Below are 26,136 nucleotides of genomic sequence, written 5' to 3' on the forward strand. Positions count from 1 at the left end.
TTTAAAGGTTTTATGGGTTTTCTTCGTGCCCATTTGATTTGTTGACCTTTAGACTGAGAATTTAATCAGAAGGCGCTGAGATTGTAAAATATCAAATTTTATGTAGATATGATGAGAGGATTCGAACACAAAGACTTTAAGGGTGATGTGTATTTATTAAAATTACATTTGTTTCACAATTTAATATATTATTTTAGTTATTTTATATAAGAATAAATTAGTAATTCATTAAATACTTCAGTAGTAAGGTGTACTCAATTAATTTTTGGATTCGTTTAACAGCACCCTAGTCACAAGGGGAGGGGGTTCTTGCACACATACATACCACGATGTCATTGGAGTTCAAACTTGAGACAACTAGTGTGCAAGTCAATACCCGTTTCTACTAGATTAGATCCCGTTGACTATATTAACGATATTGAGGGAGGGGGATACGATAAACAAGCACCTCATAAACTCTTTTTTTTTTTTTTCCTTGGCTGGAAAAAATAATGTGTAACCTTCATATCCTGTTATCATAGCGATAATTAAAAAGAAAAAAAAAAATCATATGTATGCACTCCAAATGCAATTTCAATTTACATCTTGAATTAGATGATAACTGTAGTGTAATGATTGGTTAGACTTGGCCTTCCCTAGCTTCCTCTGTTTTCCCCTGTTCCATTGCTTGGGCTTCCCTTCTGTTTTACTCTGTTCCATTTCTTAGACCTTCCCTTCTCTAACAATCAGAGGGATCCTCTCTCTAACCCTCTCCTTCAAACCAAGTTTCTCAGATGATCCACCTTTTCTCGAACCCCGTCTTGCCAATTTCTTCAATTCCGCACAAAATTCCGTGATTTGATTCAACATTGCCCGCCCGCCAAGTAAATTACTGGCGGAGAAAGTACTCTTTAGCTGCGGTTTCCTACCAAAATTTGATGAACCATGAGATGATTCATCCACTGCTTTCTTCTTCACATTGCTTGGATTCATTGGAGCCTTCGTTGTTTTGGTTTTCGAAAGCGGAACCGGAGGTGGGAAGTTGGGATTCTTGTTCTCACTCTCTTCGTACACATTGCATAAAGAATTCAAATTTTCGGTTTTCGTCTCGGGAAACTCTGCTGCAGCTAAAGGTGGTTTGATTTCTACCCGTTTTACCTTCACATCTCTGATAACAAAGATACAGATATTTATAAGAATTTGCTCATCAGGCTCATTTATTTTCCAAAACTTTCTTTGAAACCAAACAGACATACAAAGGATTTGGTAATTGTACCTCCGATTCCTTTCCCTAAAAGGAAGGATTTCAGAAATGGATAAAGATCTTAGAAGCTTCACCTGGAACAAGGAAAAAAAAAAAAAGGATCCTTCAGCAAACTTTGCAGAAGTTGATTATCATTATAAAAACAATTTAAAAACTCTATCTATTGTGATATCAGAAAAACAATTATCACCTTTAGATTACGTGCTGATTTGAGAAAATCCTCAGTCGCCTTCGGATGGTTGCAATCTGCAAGTTACAAAGTGAACATAAACAAAGCAGAGTTTTGACCCCCCAAAAAAAATGAATATTCTGTAAACAGATCAAATGGAGTTACGAAAATGTGGGTCCTACCAGGACCGCAGAACCAGGCTTCATCGCCAATGAGCTCATCTGGGCTGGAGAGGTCGACCCACTTAGGCGCTTCGAAGTTCTCGTACGTCTCATCTTCGACGAACACAGATTCTATGCTGCCCCAATCAATGTTTTCTGGGTCCATAAGGAACCTGCGAAAAAATTATGAATAAATAAACAGAGTTAGAAATTGGATTATGTAGAGCAAGAATTGAATTGGGTTTGTGAAGAGAATGAAAAATCTGAGAAAATTGAGGCAGATTTGCTCGGATTCTGAGAAATTCCGGGAGATTTTGAATGGAATATTGAACTTTTGACAGAATGAGATAGAGGCTGGTTTTGCAGCGGTGGGGGTTTAAGAAGGAGCTACAGGGATTTGTAACGCCTGAAAACAGTCGGTAGGAATTTTAAAATTTCGACCGTTGGGAGCTAAGACTTCTGGCCTTTCTTTTTCCATATTTTTTCCTTTAATTATTAATTTATTATTTCCTCACGGACCTTTGCTTCAATTGATCCACAATCAGCCTTCTCAATTGTGGGATGGGTTGGCCTGGCCCATTGAAATCAGTCGTGAGGCAGTCGAAACGACGTGGTTTTTAGACATAGGTACAAGATACACAAAAAGATCAGCACATGATCTAAATTCTAAGTAGGTAACACACCAAAATCCTCATAGCCAAATAGAATTTTAAAATATGAGGGCCTATATTCTAATCTTTGTTGTCGGTAAAAAAAAAAAAATCGTTCAAATTGTCCAAATTAAGTTAATTATACATAGTTGATCGATTTTTATTCTAAAATAGTCTAATTTTAAACTGAACTAAATTGAACCACAATTTATAATTTAATTATTAGTTTGATCTATTTGATAACCGTCTCAACCGATCCCAATTGTTTATAATAATGTTCTTTATTTTTTTCATTCATGACATTTTCTTGTTAGTTATCATTGCATTTTGATATCAACTATCCACCCTTCCCCTAAAATTTCTCCATCTTTTTTGGTGTGAAGTTTTTTCATCAACTAGTGTTTAGTTTATGGATTGACATTCTTCTTGATTTATGTTTTTTGAGACTTTTTCTATTGATAAGGGTGATAATTACTAAACTCACACACACTACACATATGTTAGGACTCGAACCCATGACCATGCCTGAGGAAATAAATACTTCAAACTAGGTTCTTGATTTCTTTTATAGAATAGATAATATTTGCTTAGTTTCTTATGAACTAGATTAGAGAGCTAAAAAATTATGTAAAACTACATTGCCAAAAATTTTGTCTTAGGGAACTAAATTATACAAAACCAACGAAACCCATAATATAGATCGCTGAATTTCAAAAAAAAAAAAAAAAAAAAAAAACCATAAATGAAACAAAAGAAAAAAGGGTTCCAATTTATGTGAATTAATAATATTAATGGGCCTCCTCGTGTTCATGTTCATCTTCATGTTGATGCTGAGGAGCATCCCCCTCCTCAGTATGTTCTTCTTCATGTTTGTGCCGCGGATCACCCTCCTCCTCCTTGTCATGTTCTTCTTCGTTGTGGTGCTCAGCGCAGTTTTGAAGAGGCTGATCGGGTTGAAAGGAAATCGGGGCAGCAAAGCGCTTGTTCCCGAAGGCAACGATCCGTTTATCATTCGGGCTAGGCTTGGTGAATTTTAGCTTCAGCTCTTGGCTAGCGTCATCGTGGACAATGTTTCTGCAGTCATCAAGGTTGCTCTCGAAAGCAAAGATTTCACAGTAGCTGTTCACATTTACTTTCTTGGTCACTTCGAATTCGTACATTCCTTCAGAATTACTCTTCTTCCATGCCCTGTATGTTGGTGCTCCGCCTTTCTTGTCGCTGCATTCCAGGTGTACCTCTGCGCCTGAAATGCATATGTGCGTGCGGAATGAGTATGCAAGTCTCATGCTCGTTTCAAAAGGATGAGAATGAAAAAATAAACCTAGTCCACTGCAACCCAGCAACTCCTTAAATAAAGAAATATATATATATATTGCCTAGCCTGCCCCTTCAAAAATTTATGAACTGCCCTTGCTTATGGACAAACACTCTATCCATGTCTCCTATTTGGATATAATACCTATGTAATGCTTTCAGGAATGTACGCTTATGAAATATGAGAATGCAATTCGGAACCAACGAGGCTCTAATAGGTGATTTACTAACAAAATGTTAATAAATTATCATAAATTAACATGCATGCATTATCCTTACCTTCGATCACCTTACTAGACGTGGTAGGAAAACCGACATGGCAGTTGTCACAGTAAACCAGGCCAATAACATAGATTGAATCTGGGTTTTCACAGCAAGCAAAACCGAGGAGGGCCGAGAAGCAAAGGGCAGAAACAAGGGCAAAGGTACTAGAATGCTTTTCCATTGTTGATTAATTTCCTGCTCACTGAGTTCTTTCTTTGTTGGAGATCAATTCAGAGGAGAGAGGGCACTCTTTTATAAGGGAATATTATAGAGGACGTACATTATGGGGTTCTTGTGGTTAATACAATTATTTTGACCCGCTCTTCAGGTCCTCTATGTAGTGTCGTGTATTTGCAAAATAAAACAATTGGTATTTGGTGAATACTGGTTGATTTTCACCAATAGATAGCTCTGGCCATCCAAATTATGCCTTTTGCAACGCAAATGCTTTGGTTGTGTTTGTTTTTGCCGGGAAATCATGGAAAACCTAAATTTTGTGAATTCATTTTGTTTTTCTATCTTCAAATATTCAACATGATTTCTAAATGAGATAAGATTTGGCCAATAATAATGTCTGCCATTTACGACTGTCCAAATGACATGTTAGTTAGGATTCACGGAGGAGTTGATGAATACTTTTAGTTTGAGGAAGAACTGAGACATCTTAAGTGCCCGTTTGAGGAACCACTAGCTTTTTACCAAACACAAAAGAAAAAAAAAATTCCCATTGTTTTTATTTTCCCACTTGGTAACATGATGACGTATTGAAAAAACCTCCATGAAGAAACTATGTCTACAAATGTTGTCAATGGCAACTTTGGTTGTTGATGGATTATTAAAGTTAGAGTTGGAAAGGGCCACAAATACTTAAAATTTTGACCGAGGAAGGAAAATTATTATTTTTAAAATGGTTGAGAAAAATCAAAGTGAAAAAAAAAATTAATGGGGAATTTTTTTTTTTCTTTTTTTGGTAAAAAGCTAGGGTTCGGTAAAAGTGAAAAAGAAGTTTCTTTTTACAATTAAAAAAAAGATGACACATGTCACTTTGTGGTTGAGCCACAATAGAAGGTAAGGAGGGAAGTATTATCCTATTCTCTTCATGGTGTCTCTCAACAAAAATATTTAATAAAAAATTTGCATACTTGAAAGTGACAATGTTTTGGCCAAAAAAAAAAAGTGAGACTTTTAAATATATATATATATATATATATATATATACAGTCCTGATCTCTTGGACTACAGGGGTCCAAGAGATTTGTGGTCACTCACCGTTGGATGTAAATTCAACGGTTCACTCACTCTTGCACTCATTTTAAAAAACTTTTTTGAACCATTGGATTAATATCCAACGATGGGTGACCACAATCTCTTGGACTCCTGTGGTCCAAGAGATCGGGACTGTATATATATATAATACCAAACACTTAAATAAAAAAACTATTTCAACATCATATCTTTTTTAGTTATTATACACATCTCACAGTTGTTTTACACAAACATTTACCAAACACTCTTAAATTGATTTTTGTATCAAAATCACTTTTAATATAAAGTTTACCAAACGCCAAACTAATTTCATTAACATCTGATTTCTCTTACAACAAATATGAAAGTAATTATTTTCATAGCACAACAATCTCAAACTCCCCCTAAGTTTCTTTACAATAGTTGAATAAGAGAAAGAGAAAGCTTCACGAATCCTCGATGTTCTATGATTTTTGACGCATTTATGCCGATATGGTCTTCCTTTGGCAGATTTATTGGCTCTACCACGAATCTGGGTTGGCTTTGGATGTGCCACATTTTGCGAGGCTGCTCTTTGAGGTGTTCTACTTGGTCATGGTAGATCTACTATTGATTGGCGCGTTGGGGCCATGAAGTGACTAGGTAGCGCTCTCTATGTCATGTCCCGCATGAAGATTAGCAGCGATTGTTCATTGTTGGCTTTGTTTTAGATTTTTAGTCAATAAGTCTAGAAACTCTTTGAGTTTTTTCTCTCATAATTTCATAAACTTAGTTGAGTTTGCTAGGTGTTTTCACCTAGCTTAAGTCAAGTAATAAGCTTTTAAGGATAGAAGACATCAAAAAAATTGCTTGTAAGTAGGGCGTTAAAATGATCGATTATACAATGAAGTCTAAGAGCATCAACAATTGGCTCCCTAAACCACCTCTTTAGAGAAATGTTAGGGAGGATTTGAAAAAATATAACTCCAAACATGCTCCTTATCTACCTCCTAAAATAGGGAGACCACTAAGAGCTCCCGAATTTGAGTAGAGAGAAAAGACTTCTATGACATCTTTACTAATCTGTAATTGGATTATGAGGAATTGAATTGAGGAGGAGTTGGATTGAGGAGAATTAGATTCCGGATTCCTATTGAAGTTATTTACTAAACCATATGGATTTAGGAGAGTTAGATTCCGAATTCCTATTGAAGTTGTCTTAGCACCTCTCGCTCTCAAATCCTAACACGCCCACACCCCCCACCCCCCGCGCGCACTCGACCCCTTTTCTTCTCAGCGCCGCACTGCTCCATTTGGGGAGGAGGAGGTCTGTCCCTCTTCTCCCTCCCCTCCCCCCACCCTTTTTCTCCTTCGTTTCTACTAGTTCTCAACTTCACCTGCCTTGGATTCTTTTGTGGGGCTGGTCTTATTTTGTGTTTGAGCTTTTTTGGCTGTGTTGGTGGCTGTCTCTGAGAGTTGGTAGCTTCCTCTGAGAATTGGTGGTTGTATATGAGAGTTGATTGCTTCTCCTGGTGACTGCTTGAGCCTTATGCTCTAGGCTGAGATTATATGTCTCAAGTCGATTTTGTGTCCTCCTTTCTTCTCCAAACGCTCCCTTGAACCAGATTTACTTCTCCCACAACATCCCTTCCTACTCTGGCTTTTTCCTTTTTCCAGATCTGGTTTCTCCATTGGGATATAGCAACAACTTCTCTAAGCGCTTTGTCGCTTCTTTATCGGATTGTATATAGAGCTCTTGCTAGCTCTAGTGCTTGCACCAATACTCTCCACTCCCTTGATTTCGATCCTTTGGTATATACCATGCTGGTGTTGTGATTGGTTGTTGTTTTCTTCTTGTTGCACAAGCGGACTCGGGTGTGAAGTAGAAAGTGACTTTTGGAGGAATGTTCTTGTGTTGATGTGTTTCTGTTTTTTATGGAAATTTTGTTCTTGGCGTAAGATCTGTGGGTCTCTATGTGCAGCTATGCTAACTTGTGTGGAGGATGTGAATCCCCTCCTTTGTGGCCTTATCGGTGAGGTTGGTGCTGTCTCCGGTCCCTTTGTGGCGACGGTGGCTCGGTTTTATATTTTGTTTTGATTTTGTGTGGGGAAGATTTGTTATACTAAACTGTACTGGGTCTTAGTTTAATCTTCCATGTGTTTGTGGTACTTTGTTTATGCATTTGGTATTTTTGGCCTTGTATTCTACGTTTGTTTTCTTCGCATTTTTGGGGTCTTAATGAACTTTGATTGACCAAAAAAAAAAAATGGAATTGGGATAAGAGTTGTTCTAATTACTAAAATGTCCTTGTTGTTGGGTTAAAGTATATGGCAAATTTGGAATTTTGAAAATTGTGAGGATATAATGGGTAAAAAAGATGAATTCCTAATGGGTTAGTTCTCTAGGAATTCGAATACCACCTCCCACCCAAGAATTGAATTCCTCCAAAATTAGGAATTCAATTCCTAATTTTGTGCCAGCCCCATTTACTTTTCAATTCCTTGATGTAAAGTAAATGCAGAAATCCTCCATATGTGGAATTCAATTCCTGATGAGAATTCCAATTCTTGATTAGTAAACACACCACTAATAGCTCCCTATAATTTAATGCTGCTTTGTTTTATGAGTATTTTAAATTTTTAATTAATGCTAACTATTTTTTATATTTTTATTTTATAGAGATTGACCAATTAAAAAAGAGTTACAGCATTTATAAGTCCCTAAACTAGAAAGTATGATTGGAGTTAAAATTTTATAGAGAGCTCCTAAAATAGTTTTTGTATGTTTTTAATTAAATTTTAACTAAAAAGTAGAGAGCATAATTGTAGATGCTCTAGATCAAGTCCCTTAAAGCTTGGAAGGGCACCCTAGAACCCTTCCCACTATGGGTAGATAGCAAATCATTAAAAAATTAAAATTAAAATTATTGTCAAAAACCACCATTTGCATACAAGATATTTAACGATTCTCACATAAGCTTTCGAAGAGTCTGCGGGCATCTTGATAAAAACATTTTAATTTCAACCTATAGAATGATAATATTTAGGATGACGAGTTTCATTTTGAAGAAGGGACCAGTTCAGGAATTGATTATTTCACCTCAAAAGAAAAAAACAAAAATTACTTAACCAAAGGAGACTGGGAGAAATGAATTAACCAGCCCTCCTTATTTACCAAGTAGATCATCACACACCAACGATATAACTCGTTAATCTGGAGTTACATTACATCTTAATCATTTGCAAATATTATTAATAAAATCTGATCATCCATGGCAATTATTCCGAATCTTTGTGTTCATCGAACTTTAAAGGCACCAAATCCTTGATCAATCAAATAACATACCCAACCCACTCCAACATGAATGCATATGGCATGCACGCAGGACAACATAAATTTGACAAATTGTTAACTGTGAATTAATCAGTATATCCCAAACGAAAAAAATACTCCATAAAATATAAATGTTTGGATAAATTATATTTTTTTAAGAAGAGACACGAGTAATAATGTACAGTATGAAATTGATAAATCCAGTGTCAATCATACGGGTTAAAGCATAGGTCGGTCACGGAGGTATATCCGGGAAGGAGTAAGCTTTCCTTGGCACACAAAAGATTCAAGAACAATGCAGGGATCTTTTTGGGGAGGAGGGCTCCGCTCCTCCAAAAATTGTTCCCAGAAGACTCCAAGGAGTTATTCTTTAGGTGCAGCAGCCGGATCAACCAAAGTGCATTCGTCCAACTGTGAGTTAATAGTCTCGTCCTTTGTATGGCATCTCCTGTAAAGACAAATTGAATACAGAATACATGAACAGCTAAAAAATCATTCTACAAGAGTTTTGACCCAGAAAAGTAACAGTAATCTTATCACAGAATATGCCTCCAGTGGACATAAAGACGAGTTATAGGAACAGCACATAACTATATTTTTTTTAATATAAACATTACAAAAGAAATTCTAGATGAATTAAACTCCATTACATCAGAACATAAAAATTGCTTACAGGTTGGTAGCTTGGCATGTATAGGACTTGCCTAGGGTGGCCAAGAAGCATCTGTTGCCCATACTGCAATTAAATGAAGAAATGTAATTAATGTCAGACATTCAAATTGTGCTATTAAGATAATGTACAAAAAATTTCACATGACCTCGAAAGCAAAGTAAAAAAAGAATTGCACCTGAGGCCCATTTGGATGAAAATATGCTTGGGGTGCTTGCATTTGCTGTTGACTAAACATAACAGGCTGGTGTGTGAAAGAGGGTCCAACCTGCAAATTTCATGGACATTGATAAATAACAAGCTGAAAGAAAATTTATCCATACAAAAAGAAAAAGAAAATGGAAGGCAATTCAAAATATCAAAATCAATAACGTATGCATGATAAAAAAAATTTATTTTAAAATTTGTTTTTGGGGGGGGGGGGGGGGGGGGGGGGGGTGTTTTGTTGGCGGGAGGGGTAGTGGTGCAGAAGGAAAAGGAAAACACTTCTCTTTCTTATGGAACTATGTCTAGGTGAGAGGCCTGGAAGTGAATTTTGGATTGTTTAGCATAAAACTAAATACAGAACAGCATCTAATACATAAAAGAAACAGACAAACAAGAGGGGGAGAAAAGGATAAATGAATATGATTAGGTACTTACTCCAACGCCAACAGGCATGCCCGGCATATGTGGTACAGCGGGAGCGTTTGACGGATAATAGAAGGAACCATCAGACACCGGGGATGGAGGCCTAACAGGCGCTTGAGATGGAACAAAACTCTTTGCATTTGGATTGAGTTTGAATTCCTGATAACAATATTTAAATTACAAATGAAAAAAGAGACTTGTTGCATCAGCTAGTTGCTAGCATATGAATACAGAGATAAAATAGAACTGGGTACACAGCAAGAGATCATATATATAATATTAATAACAATAGCGGTAACGATAGCTGTTGGCACTTCAGGCATATGATTAATAGAAAAGAGTACATTTATGTCTGACTTTGTGGTCGTGAAAAACATAAAGGTCTATCAATCATACCTTAGCATGGGGATTCAACGTTGACTTTTCTGAAGACAATGAACTCAATGATGAGCTTGGTGACAAACCAGGGCCTCCAGAAGTAGGTGCAGCAGTTGCACGTTCTGAATTGGAAGATGCAGAACTACCAGGCCGTCCATGAGAATTTACAGTGTGTGTTTGAACATGTGCTTTTCCAGTCACTGGACCCTCTAACATCTCACTAGAACTCTTCTCATGACCTTTTGATGAAGCCGGAGCTGGAGCATAAGAGGTGGCATTTGGGGATAATACCCCTTTATCAAACGCATCTTTCTTCTCATTCAGCAGTGGCTGCGAATCTACATCCCATAAACAACAAATTAACTTCACGACCAGAGTAATGAAAAAATATTAGAAGACAATGCTAAAAATGGCACTGAAGCAAGCTTCCCATGCTTTGGGTGAAGAGAGAAAAAAACCACAAGATAGAACAAAGTAATGAAAAAATATTAACTTCACGACCAGAGTAATGAAAAAATATTAGAAGACAATGCTAAAAATGGCACTGAAGCAAGCTTCCCATGCTTTGGGTGAACAGAGAAAAAAACCACAAGATAGAACAAAGTCAAGTTTCAGAAAACTGCATCTAAACTTAACCACCAACTTAAGTGTCTGAGGAAGAAAGAGATTCAAACTCAGGAGAAAAATAGCAGGAAGAAAAAGAAATGGCACTCACCATCAGGTTTTGACTCTTGATTGTCCTCAGCTAGCTGCATTGACAAGAACATAAAACAGAAAAACTAATTTCAGAGGCCAGTGAACCACAGAAAAAATCATACAACGCGCCACAAAGATTTTACAAATCATAGATACGGAACCATCACTCACCATCCGCTTTTCTACAGACTCAGTAGCACTATCTCTCTCTCCATGTTCACTGAATAATATAGCACACTGTTTAATCAGCAAAAAAATGTTTGTGTAATGACATGAAAACTTATCTTGCAAGGATACGAGAGATTATTTAGAAAGAAAAAAAAATCAGAAACCTGCTTTCACCAGCTGTACTGGGGAAACTTTTGAACGGTGGTTCTGATGCCAGCTGTCTAGCATGGTCATAAGTTCCAGAGCGACATAAATCTGGGGCAACATTCGACTCGGTACATTGTGTGTAATCCTGCAAAGCAACATAAGAGAGATATACATATACCATTAGCATTTAATCAGGACTTGTCAAAGGAAGTCATAAAATTCACATAGAAGCACAAAACAGAGAATTGGTTGCAAAAGCCCCCGTATTATATATTAGACTTTGGACCATACCAATGACTTCAACACCATCAAAGCAATGATGATGGCATTATAACCAGGGAGAGCTTTCCCATATTTGTCGTATTAGATTCTCAGCACTTAAATTACTCACAAATGGAACAATTACGGAGAAGCGTTTCAACAAATGACTTTATTCAACCAGAATATAGGATAACCAAAGAACTCAATAACCTCTGGAAAAATATCCATTTAAGAGCGGTAAAGGGTGAGCATATACCTACACACTCATCACATAAGTAATGAAACACTAGGACGAGTAGATCCCCCACTTCAGTAACAAACCACTTTATTAATAGCATATACCTAAACTTCCTACTAGACAAAACAAACCAACTCAAAAAAATAATCACTAAATAGATTAAAAACTAATCCCACCATACTCGGCTAACTACACCAACTAAAATATACAGAAGGGTTATTAACAAAGGAAATACCACAGATGAAGAACTTGATGGCACTTGAGCTCCATTGTTGATTTTTCCACCAGTCCATTCAAGGGAACCCTTCCTTGAAGAACCAGAAGAATCTCCAAAGGTATCAGTATTACGTGCATCCAACAAAATATCCTCATCCTCATCATATCCGCTATCATCAACCTCACCCCGGTAAACAGAGGAGAATCTTGTCTCCTCATCAATATCAAAATTTTCATGGAGGTGAATGCCTCTTTCCTGTAAAAACAAATCAACATGCAAAATATAAGGGGCATGGAGAACAAAGTACAAAAGCATAAAATATATTAACCAAGCCTCACCTCTGCTGAATGTAGATCATGTGTCTCCTCACCCTCAATTTCTCTTGCTATTCTTAAAGCCTCCCTTTCCAACTCTCTCATTTGTGGACCTTTCTCAAGTTTCGTTGTATAAAGATCCTCATCAAATGTGCTCTTTACCCCAAATAATGTTTCATTTGTTTCAAATTGATCCCAGTTCCTGAAAAGAAAACAATATATGGAAAATATTGAGAAATCAGAACATTTATCTACCAAAAAAATATGTAGAAATTCTCTAAAAGTTAAGCACAGGTCAATTAAATTCAAGATACAATATGCAACCATTGGAAATTGGCTTGAAAATCCTCTAGTGCCATCTTACTCTAACGCCATTATATTCCTACATTCATGTCTAACTTGCATCAGCTGAGGCAAAATTTCGATACCATTAATCCGTCTACTAAAACCATATCATTAACTCTAACTAGTAAATTGATTGGAATATCTACTTTGTTCACCTCTCTGTCTACATCATCCACTTTTCTCAGTAAACTGAATCATACGACGAATTCTGGTAACATACAAAACAAACACAGGGCATTCCCCTTTTAAGGACCCACACTACCAAGAAATTGCAGCACCATGCGGGCAGACAAAAGCATAATTATCTTCAGATATGTATAATGAAATGCCAAGATTGCAAATAATGCTAGCCATCACAAATTGAGAATGGTTCCACCACAGCACTTTTAATCACTCAACAATTGCGGCCCCCTTCCGAATAAGTTAATAACATTTTAGGCTTATCTCACTAGTAATAACTCCAAAGAAATGACAATTCAAAGACCATGCTATAACTCAAACTAAACAAGAATAAGCCAGATAGGAATATTTAATAACAGCTTTAAATAGTTAAAGTCAAATAAACCAGTTTAATGGGAAATATGTAATAATCATGCTTAAAGAAACAAAAGTCAGGTTACCAGCAGAAACAATAGTGTCCTGAAGGCACCTATTCATGTAGAGCAGTTATTTGAACAGTAGAACAATTACCAAGAGATTTGGGGAAAGAAAGTTACTATAACAACCTATTCCAATGTCCATCAAATGTATTTTCCAGTTCAGGACATCGTGGATCATCTTCATCAGGGACCCACGGTTCCAGCTCTCTCTCCATCTCACCACGGCGGGATTGTGATATGAAGGAATCTATCATAATTTCATGATGTTTTTCAGGCTGAACCTCATTTAACAATCCATCCCTACTTATTGAGACATCCTGTCATCATTCATTTAAAAATGCAATTAGATCACAAGTGACAAGAGAAACAAAGTATAGAAATTGCTGCTTAGTCTACAACATCAAACTCTTTATAACTGCCTCATCCACATCTTTGTAGTAGTTATTAATTTTAATAGGCTACTTAGCAGAGGGAGAGTATCAAAACAACAAGAAAAAGAGAACCACCCCTTTCCCCCTAAAAAAAAGGCCAATCGCTTGAAATTAATTTCACCCAGCAGAACGGCATGGCGCTAATGTGAATGCTACTAATAATAATTTTACTTGGCTCACAAAATTGCATTGCATAGGAAATGGAGCATACCTTTGCGATAACTTGCACAAGGTCTTTGGCAGGTATTATAAAAGTCTTTGATGGAGGCTTGCTAACTGACTCTACCACAGACTTCTGTCCACGTAAGGAACCATCCTTTATCATGCGTGCCATTTTCAAGATGATTCCTGAAAGTGACAACCAATAGAATGTTGATAAGCACATAAAAAAACTGCATGCAGCAATAATGTGAGGAAAAAACAAAGCAATTTGCAAAAAAGTGCTCTTATAAAAAAAAAATACAAATATAACACTAATGAATGAATCCATGACCTCTCACCAAACCAAAATATATGCTAGTGTTAAACATATTCTCTTTAAGCGCACCAAAATCGACACAAACAAAAAAGCCCCATTTTAAAGATAATTCCTGAAAGTGACAACAAGTGCATGTTCATGAATGCACTTAATTGCATATTAAAAAAATAGCAATTTACAACACTAGTGACAAATTCCTGATCTCTAAAAAATTCGAAACATATGCTAATGTAACACCACAATTAATACAAACACATGAGAACCAAACAAAAAATACAAAAACCATACAAAAAGCACAAATGAACAGAACATACCAAAGTCCTTTTCAGCGTTTGTTGCATGAAAGATTCCAGAATATATGGATCCATTTTTCACCTGGACTTCCACATGATGCCCAATAAGACACGTGGTTAAATACACTAATCGATCACGTGAAGGACTCTCATAGTTGCCAGATTTGGTGCCTATTTGAACAGGTATAAAGTTAGAGGTCAGGTTAATGTCATATCCAGAAAATTTTATATCTACAAAGTTCACCAGTATTTGTTGATCTGCTGTGGTTTGCTTTTCCAGACTGTGATTTATTCTCCACCCTAGCTCCCCCTTCTCTTTCACCTCTTCGACGGCCAAAACCGTTAGCAGAAGATTTAGGATTAACAGTTGGTTGCGTAATCATCCTCAGTAGCAACCTCTGACCTATTAAAAAGAACTCGAAAGCTGTTTAATTGATACTATCATAGTAAAGCAAATAGATGAGTGGTATATCTCAACAAGTAAAGATGGTGATACAAGAAGGAAAATAAATATTGAAACATAGGAAGTTTGAGCCAGGAATCAGGATTCTATAAGTTCTATTGCCACCAAAAAAAAAAAAAAGATCTACATGGCCTCAAATAACATGAATGGTGAAGACAACACAAACTTCAGAGAAATTCTATCAAAGTGCAGCAATAGAAAGGAAAAAAAAAAAAACATGTGCATTGGTTTTCCTCGCAAAAGAAAAACAAAATCCATGTAATTACTCAAGGCACATGAAGACAAACAGACAATTACACATATATGTGCATGTGCACCATATAAAGAATCACGAGCATTATATAAAATCAACTCAATCATCAACAACCAAATAAACCAATGTACACAGAAATTTTCTTTAAACTGATGCAAGTCAAGGGTGCAGTATTAAATTAAACAAAGTTGCATTATCGATTAGCCCAGAACATTATCAACTTCAGCATGCTATTCTAATAAAAATCTCTATCCCCAAACTACTTAAAAAATCTCTCAATTCACAGGCAAAACCATGTTCAACCAACCCCAACATTAGAGTAACACTAAACAAGATAAACTTATAAAGCAAACAAGAAAAAAGTAACTGAAAATATTGACAAAATGAAGCCTTACAATTGAGTTTTACTTGAAGGCATGAAAGTATAAACGAGATGAACATTAGATTTATTAAGTACGGTGTGGAGAGGGTAATGAGGAAAAGGGGCAATGACATTGCCCAGAATGCAAATAGAACTAGCAGTCTTGTATGGTTTTCAAGTTTTGGCACAACAAAAGAAATTGATTTTGATGCTTCATATCAATAATCTTGATTCATTAGCTTCCATATGTCTAAGCATCGAGAATAATATGGTAGGGAATATCATTGAAAAGAAAAAACCCACAATTTGCTTTAACTAACCAGTTAGGACTTCGCTTAAATTAGGGTTCCTTTCATGTTTCAAAACGCCAAAGATGATATGAGAGCCCAAATCACGAGAGAGAGAGAGAGAGAGAGAGAGAGAGAGAGGGAGGTAGCAGGAGGGAGTGGGAAAGAGAGTGCGATGGTCTCGGTGTATGATGAAATAGAAAAACTCAGACTGCTGTAGGTGTGAAGAGTTAGAACAGCGGAACACTAAAGCATATTGTACCCATAGCATCAGACTCAAATTAGGGATCTACGGATATATCAGCTTCTCACCAAATTAGAATCCTCAAAACCTAACAGAAACAGAGTTTCCAAACATGCAGGTTACACAATTCCAGAAAGCATGCACAGTTTCCTATAAAATTACGAGCACCAAGATTGTATGCAGATTACAAAAATCCAGAAATCCAACAAACCCCTTCAATCCAGAAACCCCGAAACCCCAAAGAACCGACATAACCTAGGCAGATCTATGATCAATGAAACAAAAATGGCAGGAAACAGAAAACAATTAAAAATAAGGAAAATAAATAAATAAAACGAAAACAGAAGCACACATACACTCACCACCGGACGTCGCCGGACTCTGACCCACGCACGACGGCTAACAGAATCGTGAACACACGACGACGATCCAACTCGCAACCACCGCCGATAAGCGTCGCCTGCAGATCTCTGAAATCGCCCAAGCAAAAGTCAGATAGAGACCCAAAACAAAACCAAAGGCCGAAAACGGGTCGAGGAGTTTACCGGAGAACGGGGTCGGCGGCAGCGGCGTGCGAAGATTCACCGGAAGGCTTGTAGATTTGCCGCGTGGGTTCGACTGAGAAGAGGAAAAAAAGAGCCAGAGATGAAAGAGTGAGGCGGCGCGCGACAATGGTAATTACATCGAGTGGGTTCGTATGATTACATGAGGTGGGAACACGGTAGCTTAGAACGACCCCAACTACTAAGCTGCCACGTGTTAATTTTTTGGTTTAATGAACCAATGAATTCTGATATGTGAAACTGACCGGAAACTGGGTTTGTCCGGTTGTGTTCGGTTCAGTGACCACTTTCCCAAAGAGCGATGCTATTTTCACACATGTCCTATTTCTCTACTCACCATATAAATTTGGAAAAATACAATGTTATCTTTCCACTAATTATTATTCCTAAAATACCCTTTAGAAGTCATTTTACAAATGAGTAAATTTGTCTTTAAAATTTCGAAGATAAGGTGGGGGAAATAAAAGAATGGGTATAAATAACAACACTCTTTTGAAATTTTAAGGGGAAAAATATGGCATTTTATAAATAGGTCCATTCTAATATGACATTTTATAAAAAAGACCTTCAAGTCAAATATTTTAGAAAAATTCCATATGCTTTTAAGTTAAAAAATTGTAATACACTAAAAACTAATTAGAAAATGACAAATGGCTAGTTCAAATGTACTATTGTTGGGGTTTTTTTGTTCAGAGCTACAATGGGCTTGTTGGACTACTGCGAAGTAAATCGAGCTCTCTTGCGCCCTTGTCTGAGTTTGCGGCACGAAGCCCCAAAACACCCCGAAAGAGTTGAGACCTTAGGGAGTGCTTTGTTATATATATAATGAGAAGTTGGAAGAACCAAAGCTTGAATCTGGTGCTTCCAGCAGTGGAAGAGTATGCTTGCCCCTCTGCTTGAGTTCAAGAACCAAACCCCAAGAGTGCTTCAAAAAGCTCGTGGACCCTTAGGAAGCACTTTGGTTCCTTTCTCCAACAAGATAAACAATTGTTACATATCAATATTATGGCTTGGCATGAGAAGCTTGTGGCATGGAAGCTGAGCCTTCATGAGTTTAGCATTAGAAAGAGAGAGAGTTTGGATTTCTTATGGAAACAAAGGTTCAGAGCAAGGGGAGAGGGAGATTTGGGAAGGTTTGATAAGGGAAGAGAGGAAAAGATTAAGGTGGAAGAATGGGTAACTTGACTAAAGCTTTGTCACACTCTTGAGTGTTTTGCTAGAAGAGAAAAGGGGAAGAAATGGAAGAAAAAAGCTCGAAATGGAAGGGTTTCAATAGTAAGATGGGATGCTTGCTCTTTCTGGATGAGTTTATGGGAGAGAAAAGAAGAAAATGGAAGAACATAGCTTGAAATTGAAGCTTCCCGCAATGAGTAAGAATGTTGCTCGCTCTGGATGAGTTATTTTGCTGGCTAGAATGTGCTTCCTTTTATAGGCGCTGGAAGCCCCCAATTTTATCAAGTTTTCTCCTCCATTTTTCTTCACTTTCTTCCATTCAATCATGTTTGGTGAAATCTCCCCAACCCAAGCACATAAGAATAGAGCTTTTTGGGGTTCCAAGACTTTCATGCAGCTGGACTCCTCCATCTGGATGAGGCGCCTCTTGCTTTTCCCACTAGAGCTTGCAGAGGAAATAATAGGTAAGGGTCCTGGTCCAAAATGTGATTTACTTCCATTAGCACATGGGTTTGCTTGGTTTTTACGATGGTTTGGCTTCGATCTAGTTTTAACAGGGATGTGGAATAATTCCACGATGTTGGATATTTTATAAGGTGCTGGGCTGGGCTATTTTCTAAGGTGTTGGGTTGTTGGTGTTTTATTTCCATCGGCCTGTAGGTTTGCCTTAATTTCGTCAAGCTGCTAGAAGCAGCCTAATTGCATGGATTTTGCTTTGGTTTTGACAAGGTGCTGGATATTTTGACTGATGTAGGATATTTTCAAGTGTTGTAGGCCATTGGATATTTTCCTAATATATTGGGTTTTCTCTCTCATAATTACTCATATGTTTGAGCTCAAGAAATGGGCTTGAGTTTTGGTGCTCCAAAGCAGCCCAAAACTTCCACTCCTTGAACCATCAATGGGCCTCATGTATACTCGTAACCATCCATAACACAACCCGATCAACAAGCCTTAGACATTTGCATGGCTTGGGTCCACTTAAGCTTGTAACGTGGCTTAGTACCAAGATAAAGGTTTTCCTCTTGGCGTCGCATGTTATTTGGCGTGCTTATGCTTGAGCTTGAGCTTTGCCATATTATAAAAGGCTATGGGCGGGCCAAATGGAACTTGACGGGATAATAAGCGCGGATTCATAGAGCCAGTACATTTTATGGGCTTGTTACGACCTTTCTGCGTGGCGTGTTGCGTATTTGCTTGGCGTGACATGTGTGCAAGTGCATATGACGAACTCTTGCGTACCAAAGTCGAGTTTATTCCCAACTTAGGTGTCGTACTGGGTTAGAAATATATTTAAGCCTAGCCTTAGATTTTTTGGGCCTCAACAACTATATAAGGAGTTTTGTATTAAATATCATGCTAATTGGTTAAATAGTGTGTTATAATTTTTTAACCGAACCAATTATAATAAAACAATTTATTTCAGTTTGATTTTGACAAAAATTGCAGATGAAATCAAACCAAACTAATTTATGATTGTTCAATTTGGTCATCTGATTCGGGCCCAACCCCAATTTCATTTCTTTTTCATTTTTCAACTTTTTTTTAGCCAAATTGCCAAAAAAAAATCCATTACTTGCTTTTTATTTTTTATTTTTTAAACCACTTTTTAATCAATTCAATTATTTTTTTGTTAGAACCAAACCAAATTAAACTGACAATTACAATTTAGATCGATCAAGGACCATGTTGTGTGGGGTGGCAGGCACGGACGCAAAATCATAAAAGTCATTGGAGAAAGCACCATCATCTTCATTAAGGGCGTCAACCAAGATGTTGTTGTACTCTCTTACTTGTTTTGAGGACATTAAAGAACGACAAGAAGGCGGGAAATTAGTAATCCGCAAAGTTGTTTGTGATATTCAATTATTATTATTATTATTATTATTTTATATATATATATATATAATTTGGCCTTACAGCCATGCTGGGTTAAATGACCTCATAGTCATAATAAATAGCCTTTTGGGCCAAATTGGTCAAAACTGCATGCACAAAAACAATTATTTATAAAGTTTTTTTAATTTTTTTTTTAATTTTTTTTTTTTAAAAAAAAAAGGCCAGCTAGGTGGCCTTGACGCCAAAGTCATCGAAATGGCCTTGCAGCCGCGAAGAAATTCAAATGTTAAGATGAAAGTATGCAGCCTAACAAAATTAGAAGTAATGGCATCATAGTTTAATTGGAGATGCTAACAGGGCAATATTTGTGTGAGAAAAAAAAAATATATATATATATATATATAGTCAAACTGAGCTAATTGTTCGATTCCATTCTGGTACTTGGTCACAATCCCAAAATAATTATAGTACTATTAAAAAAAAAATTATCTATAGTATTATGCATTAATAAATTTCAGTCAGATTTACTAAACAAAAATTTTTAGTCCGAGTTGAGTGTAAGTCTGCTAAGCATGTTTTGGAAAAAGATGTTCAAAATATTGCATCCAAACAAATATTTGCATGATGACAAGCTATTTTAAGCATATTTGATTTTGATATTGAATATTTGAGAGGAAGTGAGAACTATATCCCTGATTTCCTTACTAGAGAATTTCTACATGGGAAACAATGGCAGAAAGAAGAAGAGAAAAAGATAAACAGAAAGAACAAGCCAGTCCCAAAGATAGTTAATGAAAAACAACTAGAATATAAGTCTAATAATGAATTATATTTTCAAGATTGGAATATACCTAAGGTCCCTAGTCAAAATATTTATAAGAAAAAATGGTCACTTTCTAGTTTCTTGGTGTCCGAACAGTAAGACCTGTTCCAAACAGTAAGTCCCAGGGATTCCTGACTGGAGGAAAGTCCGAATAAACATAATATGCAATTCTCTCAATTTTGAACTTATCCCATCATTTGATTGAAAATTGGTGAGATAGGACTCTGGTTTCCCAATTGACTTGATAGGACCATTTGAGGATCCATGAGACTTTGTATTTGGCAATAAAGTAGAGTAAATTAGGGAAGAATAACTCAGACTCTTTGAATTTATTTTTGTTAGTGAAATAATTGACTAAATCTTGCATTTGGGGAGGAAGGAGGTCAATGACTGGACCATGTTTTTCCCACCAATGGAGAAACCAGTAGGGAAAAGGGCTTTTGTATTTGCTGTCAAAATTAAGGAACCATGAGTGACTAAAATCAACTGTTTGGTGAAGCAAGATGGAATACCAGGCTTTGATGTAATCATAGTAAATGTATTGGAGTTCTGACTGAAGAACTTTCAGATCATAAGGATGATTGCTCTATTCATTTTCACTAAGAATTTGGCAGATGTAAAGGGAGTGGTAAAGGATGATATGAGGGTTGTCACGATCTTTGATTGGCTTGATCGTGATGGATTGGGTCTCATGGAGGATATCTCTGTAAAATTTCAGATTCTTAAAAGGTGTTGGAGGGATGAAATGACTATTAGGCGGGAAATATGACTTGGTGATGGTAACTGGGTTGGAAATAGCATTATATTTGGACTCAATTATGAAAATGTGACTATTACTCTTGATCATGAAGGGGATGACTTTTGATATGAGACAACTTGAGGGGTAGACTGGGTAGTATCTTGGAAAGGATCATGACTAGATATTAAGGCTGACTGAAAACTGGGACGAATTTGGCCGACTGTGGCTTATAGATTGGCAAATTTGTTACTAATTTGAATAGGAGAGCATCCCGGAAAGGGGACAATCTGGGAAGGTAACTCGTGTTTGATTTGACTCATGGATGGAGGGAGGATTCTGAGTGACTGGGATTGACTGGCTTGTTCTTTCTATTTATCTTTTTCTCTTCTTCTTTCTGCCATTGTTTTCCTTGTAGAAATTCTCTAGTAAGGAAATCAGGGATAAAGTTCTCACTTCCTCTCAAATATTCAATATCAAAATCAAATATGCTTAAAATAGCTTGCCATCGTGCAAATATTTGTATGGATGCAATATTTTGAACATACATATATATATATATATATTTCCTTTCTATTGAGAGATCCTTTAAATACTTTTATTTGAGGGACGCCCTTTAGGGTTCCCTACCATTTTCTTTTCAACAATCGAAACCATCTATTTTTAAGTCTATATTCATAGATCATCATTGCAAAAAATTAGATAAATCGGAAACCATTTTGACATCCAATTATATCATACAAAATCAATGAATACAGCTTGTTCTTTGCTTGGTTTTGGCTGTGGTTAAGTATAGGATGAGGGCTTTTAAGAGATTTATGAGTTCTAGAGGTGGGAGGATTAATGGGTAGCTTGGGATTATGCTTGAAATGAAGCTTAAGGGGAAGAATGGTTTCAAGGATAGGAAGATGAGGGAAACGTTTGAGGAGGTTATGGTTGGGGTGCTTGCAGCAGATAGAAAAGAGGTGTGATGACTGAAGAATTGGGATGCTTGCAATAGCCAATGAAGGAGTCAATGGTTGCTAGGATGCGTGTAGTAGCCTAGGGGAGGACCCTTTGCTTGGGTCATGGACACCAATTTATAAAGGATGAAGGATTTCCTTTATTTCTTTCTAACAGGTAAAAGGAGGTGCTGGAAACGTTTTCTTTCGAGCGAATAAAAAAGAGCGCTAGTAAATTCTTATTTCCAGCTAGTAAAGGAAGTCGGTGGAAAAGAAAAAAAAACTTGTTTCTAATGGTTGAAAGGAAGTGCCAGAACACGCTTATTTCCAATAGGTAAGTAGGAGTGTCGAAAATAACTTGTTTCTAGTGGGTAAAGGGAGATCTTGAAGAATATATCATTTGCTCATCCACATGGGAGAACTAAATGAATGAGCTTAGACTTCAGTGTTCCCAAGCATCCCAAAATCTCCATTATTCAATAGTTCTCGTGCGGCTTGTGGACCTTCGTACCCCACAACCCTCTCGGCATGCCCCACTTAAGCTTGCTAGGTGGTCTAGCACTAAAGGAAGTCGCTTGGTGTTGCATGTTATTTGCATGTTTATGCTCGGGCTATATTGTACTGCAGTGGATTAGGGTTGTGCTAGATAATGCTTGACAAAGCAGTGGGCTAGGTGAGCTCGGGCATGTGAAGTTGTTAAATCTTACATGTTTGTATGTGTGATTGGTATACATATACCATGACATCCCCACATGCCAAATTGTAGTCTCGCTCGGCATGGTGCGAATGTCAAAACTTGTGTAGGCACTTAGTAGCCTTATTTGATGGGCCTCCACGAGTACACTGGCTAGGCTTCTTTTATAGTACAATAATGCATTGGGTCTAAAATATTCATGAACCTTCATTGAGATTTTTTGAGCCTCAACGTTAACCTTTTTTATTATTGACTCTATTTAGTGATGAGTCCATCTACAGTGAGCGGGAAGTTATAAGGGGTGTTTTTGATGGGTATGTAAGAGTCGTTGGATGAAATCCAACGATGAGTTTTTAAAAGAGGGTGCATGTAGAACCGGGTTGAAATCTCACCCGTTGAAAACCCAACTTCAGTTGAAGATCTTTCCCTCTTTGTGAAAAACTCAAGAACACAATCCTCTCTTTTTGAATGTAACGCAAACCCACAATTAGAAAGATCCAAAGCTCCCAAACCCTATAGTCGCTCCATTGTCATCAGCTCCTTGGGAGGCCTGCGATCTATAATATCCTCGGTATGACGATTAATGGCTCTTACCTAGGTATTGCCCTGTTTTGATTCTATGGCTCAAGTGAAAACCCCTTCTCTTTTTCGTTCAGCAGACTAGATTCCAGATGAAAGCAAAGTAGCATATCTCTTTCTGTAGCTAGACGCCGCAGCAGCAGTTGTTCCCTGATTGTGGTAAAGATGGAGTCTCCACCACCAAAGAGTCTTCTCTAATGTTCACCACATTCTCTCAAGCTGACTGACTTCGGAGCTCCCGATTGACTTTGAGAGGTAAGTTCACTCTTGCTGAATTGATTTTATTGGGTTTGGTTTATTTTTTGTAAGGGTGGAAAATTCATCATTTGTGGCATCAATAATGCTTCATTTGCGGAATCAATAATGCGCCATTTGTGGCATCAATAATGCGTCATTTGTGGAATCAATAATGCGTCATTTTTGCCATCAATAATGCATCATTTTCTTATGAATATTCACTATATTTAGTTGATTGTTTTTGGTGGGGGTGGGAAATTATGAAATATAGGTAAAAGATCCTAAACTTAGGTTTCATGACATTAGGAGTAAGCATTTGGAGAAGATATTGGGTGAAGTTCTATAATTGCTGGTTTGAATTACATTTGTGTTCTTAGTTGAACATGTTGGTTCTAATGTTATTTTTTTCATATTATTTCACAAGAGATTACGTAACTATTATTAAATTTTGCTTGCGTTTTGTGTATCGAAATCCAACAAACTAGGCTATGCGTCTTTTGTGTCAATTTGGGCAATGTTTTGTGTAAATGGAATGCATTGATATGTTGTAATGCAGTAATGATTGATTAATGAATTAATATTTGCTATGCAGTAATATAGAAGTAGGTCAATAATATACGTGGGTAAAATGTCTGGGCCTCAGAGAATGATGACTGTGTAACAGCTAAGGGGATGGTTTACATTCCTGAAGTAAGAAATGAAGAAACACTAGCAGTTGGGATGAGGTTCGACTCGCTTGACCTCGTTTATAATTTCAATAATAGATATGCATTCTTGGCTGGCTTTGGTATTCAACTTCATTCCAGCTTTTGGCGGAAAAATAAGAAAGAGATTCTGAGGAAAGAATTTGTATGTTGCAAACAAGGTGCATACAAGAAAGATGAAACTCGGGAGAGAAAAAGACAGCGGGGAATAAGTAGATGCAATTGCAAAGCTAAGATTGTGGTTGTGAAGACAAATGAGAGCAAGAAGTATACCATCTCTCTTTTTGCAGAGGGACACAATCATAAGATGACACCCTCAGAAAGAGTGCATTTATTGAGATTACACCATCGTATTTCAGATTCTACAAAAGTACTTACAAAACAGTTAGGTTCGGTAAATATTCTCATTTATCATAAGGTAAGTATTTTTTAGGTGCAATCCGAAGGAATGGACAAAATCGGTTTTATCAAAAATGATATTTACAATCTTGAATGTGGTGTGAATGGGAAAATGAAGAACCACGATGTTGAACTAGTGACCGAGTATTTTATGGCTGAACAGAAAAAAAAATAAGGCTTTTTATTTCAAGATTGAGAGAGATGGCAATGACATGTTTAGTCGATGTTTTTGGGTAGATGAAACTTCTAGACGGGTGTACGGGTTTTATGGAGATGTTGTTGTATTCGATACCACATTCAACACGAATCAATACGACTTGACATTTGCACCAATGTTGGGAGTTAATAACCATGGTCAGACAATTGTCTTAGCATGCACATTTTTTAGCAAGGAAACGATTGAGTCGTTTATTTGGATGTTTGAGGAGTTTAAGAAAGCCATGCCAGGTGGCGAACCTAAAACGATCATTACAGATCAAGATGCGGCAATGACCAGAGCGATTTCAATAGCCTTCCCGACTACATTTCATTGATTTTGCGTATGGCACATCATATCAAAGTTCTCTATTAAGTTACCACATTCTGCTTATAAGGAGTATTGGCGTGAATTTCAGAAAGCCATATGGGATACTGACAATAAGGATGAGTTTGATGCAAAGTGGAATATTGTGGTTACAAAGGCTGGTTTGACTGACCATCTATGGCTAAGTTCAATGTTTGATTTAAGGAAATCTTGGGTTCCAACCTACGCACAACACTTTTTTGCCGCTGGAATGTCAAGTAGCCAAAGAGCGGAAGGTTCTCATGCTTTCTTCAAGCAATACATATCAAGGAGAAATTCGTTGATGGATTTCACAATACGATTTGAGAGGGCACTTTCTCATCAACGTCAAAAAGAGTTGGTTGCTGATCACGTAGATGCATTTGAAGTGGTTCAATGTATTCTACCGATGCCAATGAACAAACAAACGGCTACCTTGTACACAAGGACAATGTTTCAAAAGTTTGAGTAAGAGATGTTTCCTAGAGCTCAAAACAGAGGATGCTTCTAAAGTTGTTTTTAATGTGAGCGAAAGGAAAAATTGGGAAACAAGAGTGGCAGAAGTCGTATATGTCAAAGATTCTGACCACGCATCGTGTAGCTGCAAAAAATTTGAATTTGTTGGAATTATTTGCACACACATCCTAATATTGTTCAGAAGAGACTATATTGAATATATGCCCGATAAATATATTTTGAAGAGATGGAAGAAAACTGCGAAATCTGGATTGGTGTCAGATGCAAATGGCAACAAAATTAAAGATTGTTCAGATCCTGGTCTTTTAATAAAGCGGAGTACAATGTCCCGACTTGCTTCAGATGTGGTTGAGGATGCATTAATGTATGAAGAAGGATGTGAGCTACTGTCAGAGACTCTAAAAAGTTTGCGGGTGAAGTTGAAGTTGTTGAAGGATGAAGCAAGTAATAACGAAGTTAGAGGATCTAGCTCTCAAACACAATATATGAAAGACCCAAAGAGAGTAAGGTGCAAAGAAAGGTCGAAACGAGTAATGAGAGCAAAGGAAAAGGCAATGAAGCGAGGGATAAGACACTGTCAGGAGTGTAGACACATTGG

The 26,136-nt window shown here is 37.1% G+C and overlaps 3 protein-coding genes across 4 annotated transcripts; all 3 read right to left on the reverse strand.

Moving 5' to 3' along the window:
* On the reverse strand, positions 453 to 3,183 carry LOC18769050. The gene is made up of 4 exons (XM_020567900.1): positions 1,595 to 3,183; positions 1,434 to 1,489; positions 1,256 to 1,317; positions 453 to 1,147 (listed from the first exon to the last, which is right to left on the reverse strand). The coding sequence occupies exons 1-4, from the start codon at positions 1,737 to 1,739 to the stop codon at positions 703 to 705; spliced, it is 708 nt and encodes a 235-aa protein (XP_020423489.1). The 5' UTR covers positions 1,740 to 3,183; the 3' UTR covers positions 453 to 702.
* On the reverse strand, positions 3,012 to 3,982 carry LOC109950385 (major pollen allergen Ole e 1-like). The gene is made up of 2 exons (XM_020568961.1): positions 3,817 to 3,982; positions 3,012 to 3,466 (listed from the first exon to the last, which is right to left on the reverse strand). The coding sequence occupies exons 1-2, from the start codon at positions 3,980 to 3,982 to the stop codon at positions 3,012 to 3,014; spliced, it is 621 nt and encodes a 206-aa protein (XP_020424550.1).
* LOC18770177 (polyadenylate-binding protein-interacting protein 3) lies at positions 8,264 to 16,600 on the reverse strand. 2 transcript variants are annotated; one of them, XM_020568344.1, is made up of 16 exons: positions 16,378 to 16,600; positions 16,195 to 16,302; positions 14,469 to 14,627; positions 14,246 to 14,395; positions 13,665 to 13,801; positions 13,149 to 13,339; positions 12,103 to 12,280; positions 11,783 to 12,019; positions 11,066 to 11,193; positions 10,905 to 10,953; positions 10,753 to 10,786; positions 10,056 to 10,375; positions 9,672 to 9,818; positions 9,208 to 9,297; positions 9,033 to 9,095; positions 8,264 to 8,807 (listed from the first exon to the last, which is right to left on the reverse strand). In XM_020568344.1, exons 3-16 carry the CDS (start codon positions 14,605 to 14,607, stop codon positions 8,778 to 8,780), a joined length of 1,893 nt encoding a protein of 630 aa, XP_020423933.1. In that variant the 5' UTR covers positions 14,608 to 14,627; positions 16,195 to 16,302; positions 16,378 to 16,600; the 3' UTR covers positions 8,264 to 8,777. The 2 variants fall into 2 exon arrangements, with proteins under 2 accessions (XP_020423933.1, XP_020423934.1); XM_020568345.1 differs by having other exon boundaries at positions 16,189 to 16,302; positions 16,378 to 16,510.

Source organism: Prunus persica, chromosome G7, assembly GCF_000346465.2.
Source record: "Prunus persica cultivar Lovell chromosome G7, Prunus_persica_NCBIv2, whole genome shotgun sequence".
NCBI lineage: Eukaryota > Viridiplantae > Streptophyta > Magnoliopsida > Rosales > Rosaceae > Prunus > Prunus persica.

Excerpts from the sequence above, each read along its gene's own strand:
- LOC109950385 (XM_020568961.1), bottom strand. The coding sequence starts at position 3,982 with ATGGAAAAGCATTCTAGTACCTTTGCCCTTGTTTCTGCCCTTTGCTTC. Across the intron at positions 3,467-3,816 it reads GTCTAGTAAGGTGATCGAAG|GCGCAGAGGTACACCTGGAA; the intron begins GTAAGGATAATG and ends TATGCATTTCAG.
- LOC18770177 (XM_020568344.1), bottom strand. The coding sequence starts at position 14,607 with ATGATTACGCAACCAACTGTTAATCCTAAATCTTCTGCTAACGGTTTT. Across the intron at positions 12,281-13,148 it reads TTTGATGGACATTGGAATAG|GAACTGGGATCAATTTGAAA; the intron begins GTTGTTATAGTA and ends TTTTCTTTTCAG. Across the intron at positions 10,954-11,065 it reads AGTACAGCTGGTGAAAGCAG|TGAACATGGAGAGAGAGATA; the intron begins GTTTCTGATTTT and ends TATATTATTCAG.
- LOC18769050 (XM_020567900.1), bottom strand. The coding sequence starts at position 1,739 with ATGGACCCAGAAAACATTGATTGGGGCAGCATAGAATCTGTGTTCGTC. Across the intron at positions 1,490-1,594 it reads AGCCTGGTTCTGCGGTCCTG|ATTGCAACCATCCGAAGGCG; the intron begins GTAGGACCCACA and ends TGTAACTTGCAG. Across the intron at positions 1,148-1,255 it reads TTTAGGGAAAGGAATCGGAG|AGATGTGAAGGTAAAACGGG; the intron begins GTACAATTACCA and ends CTTTGTTATCAG.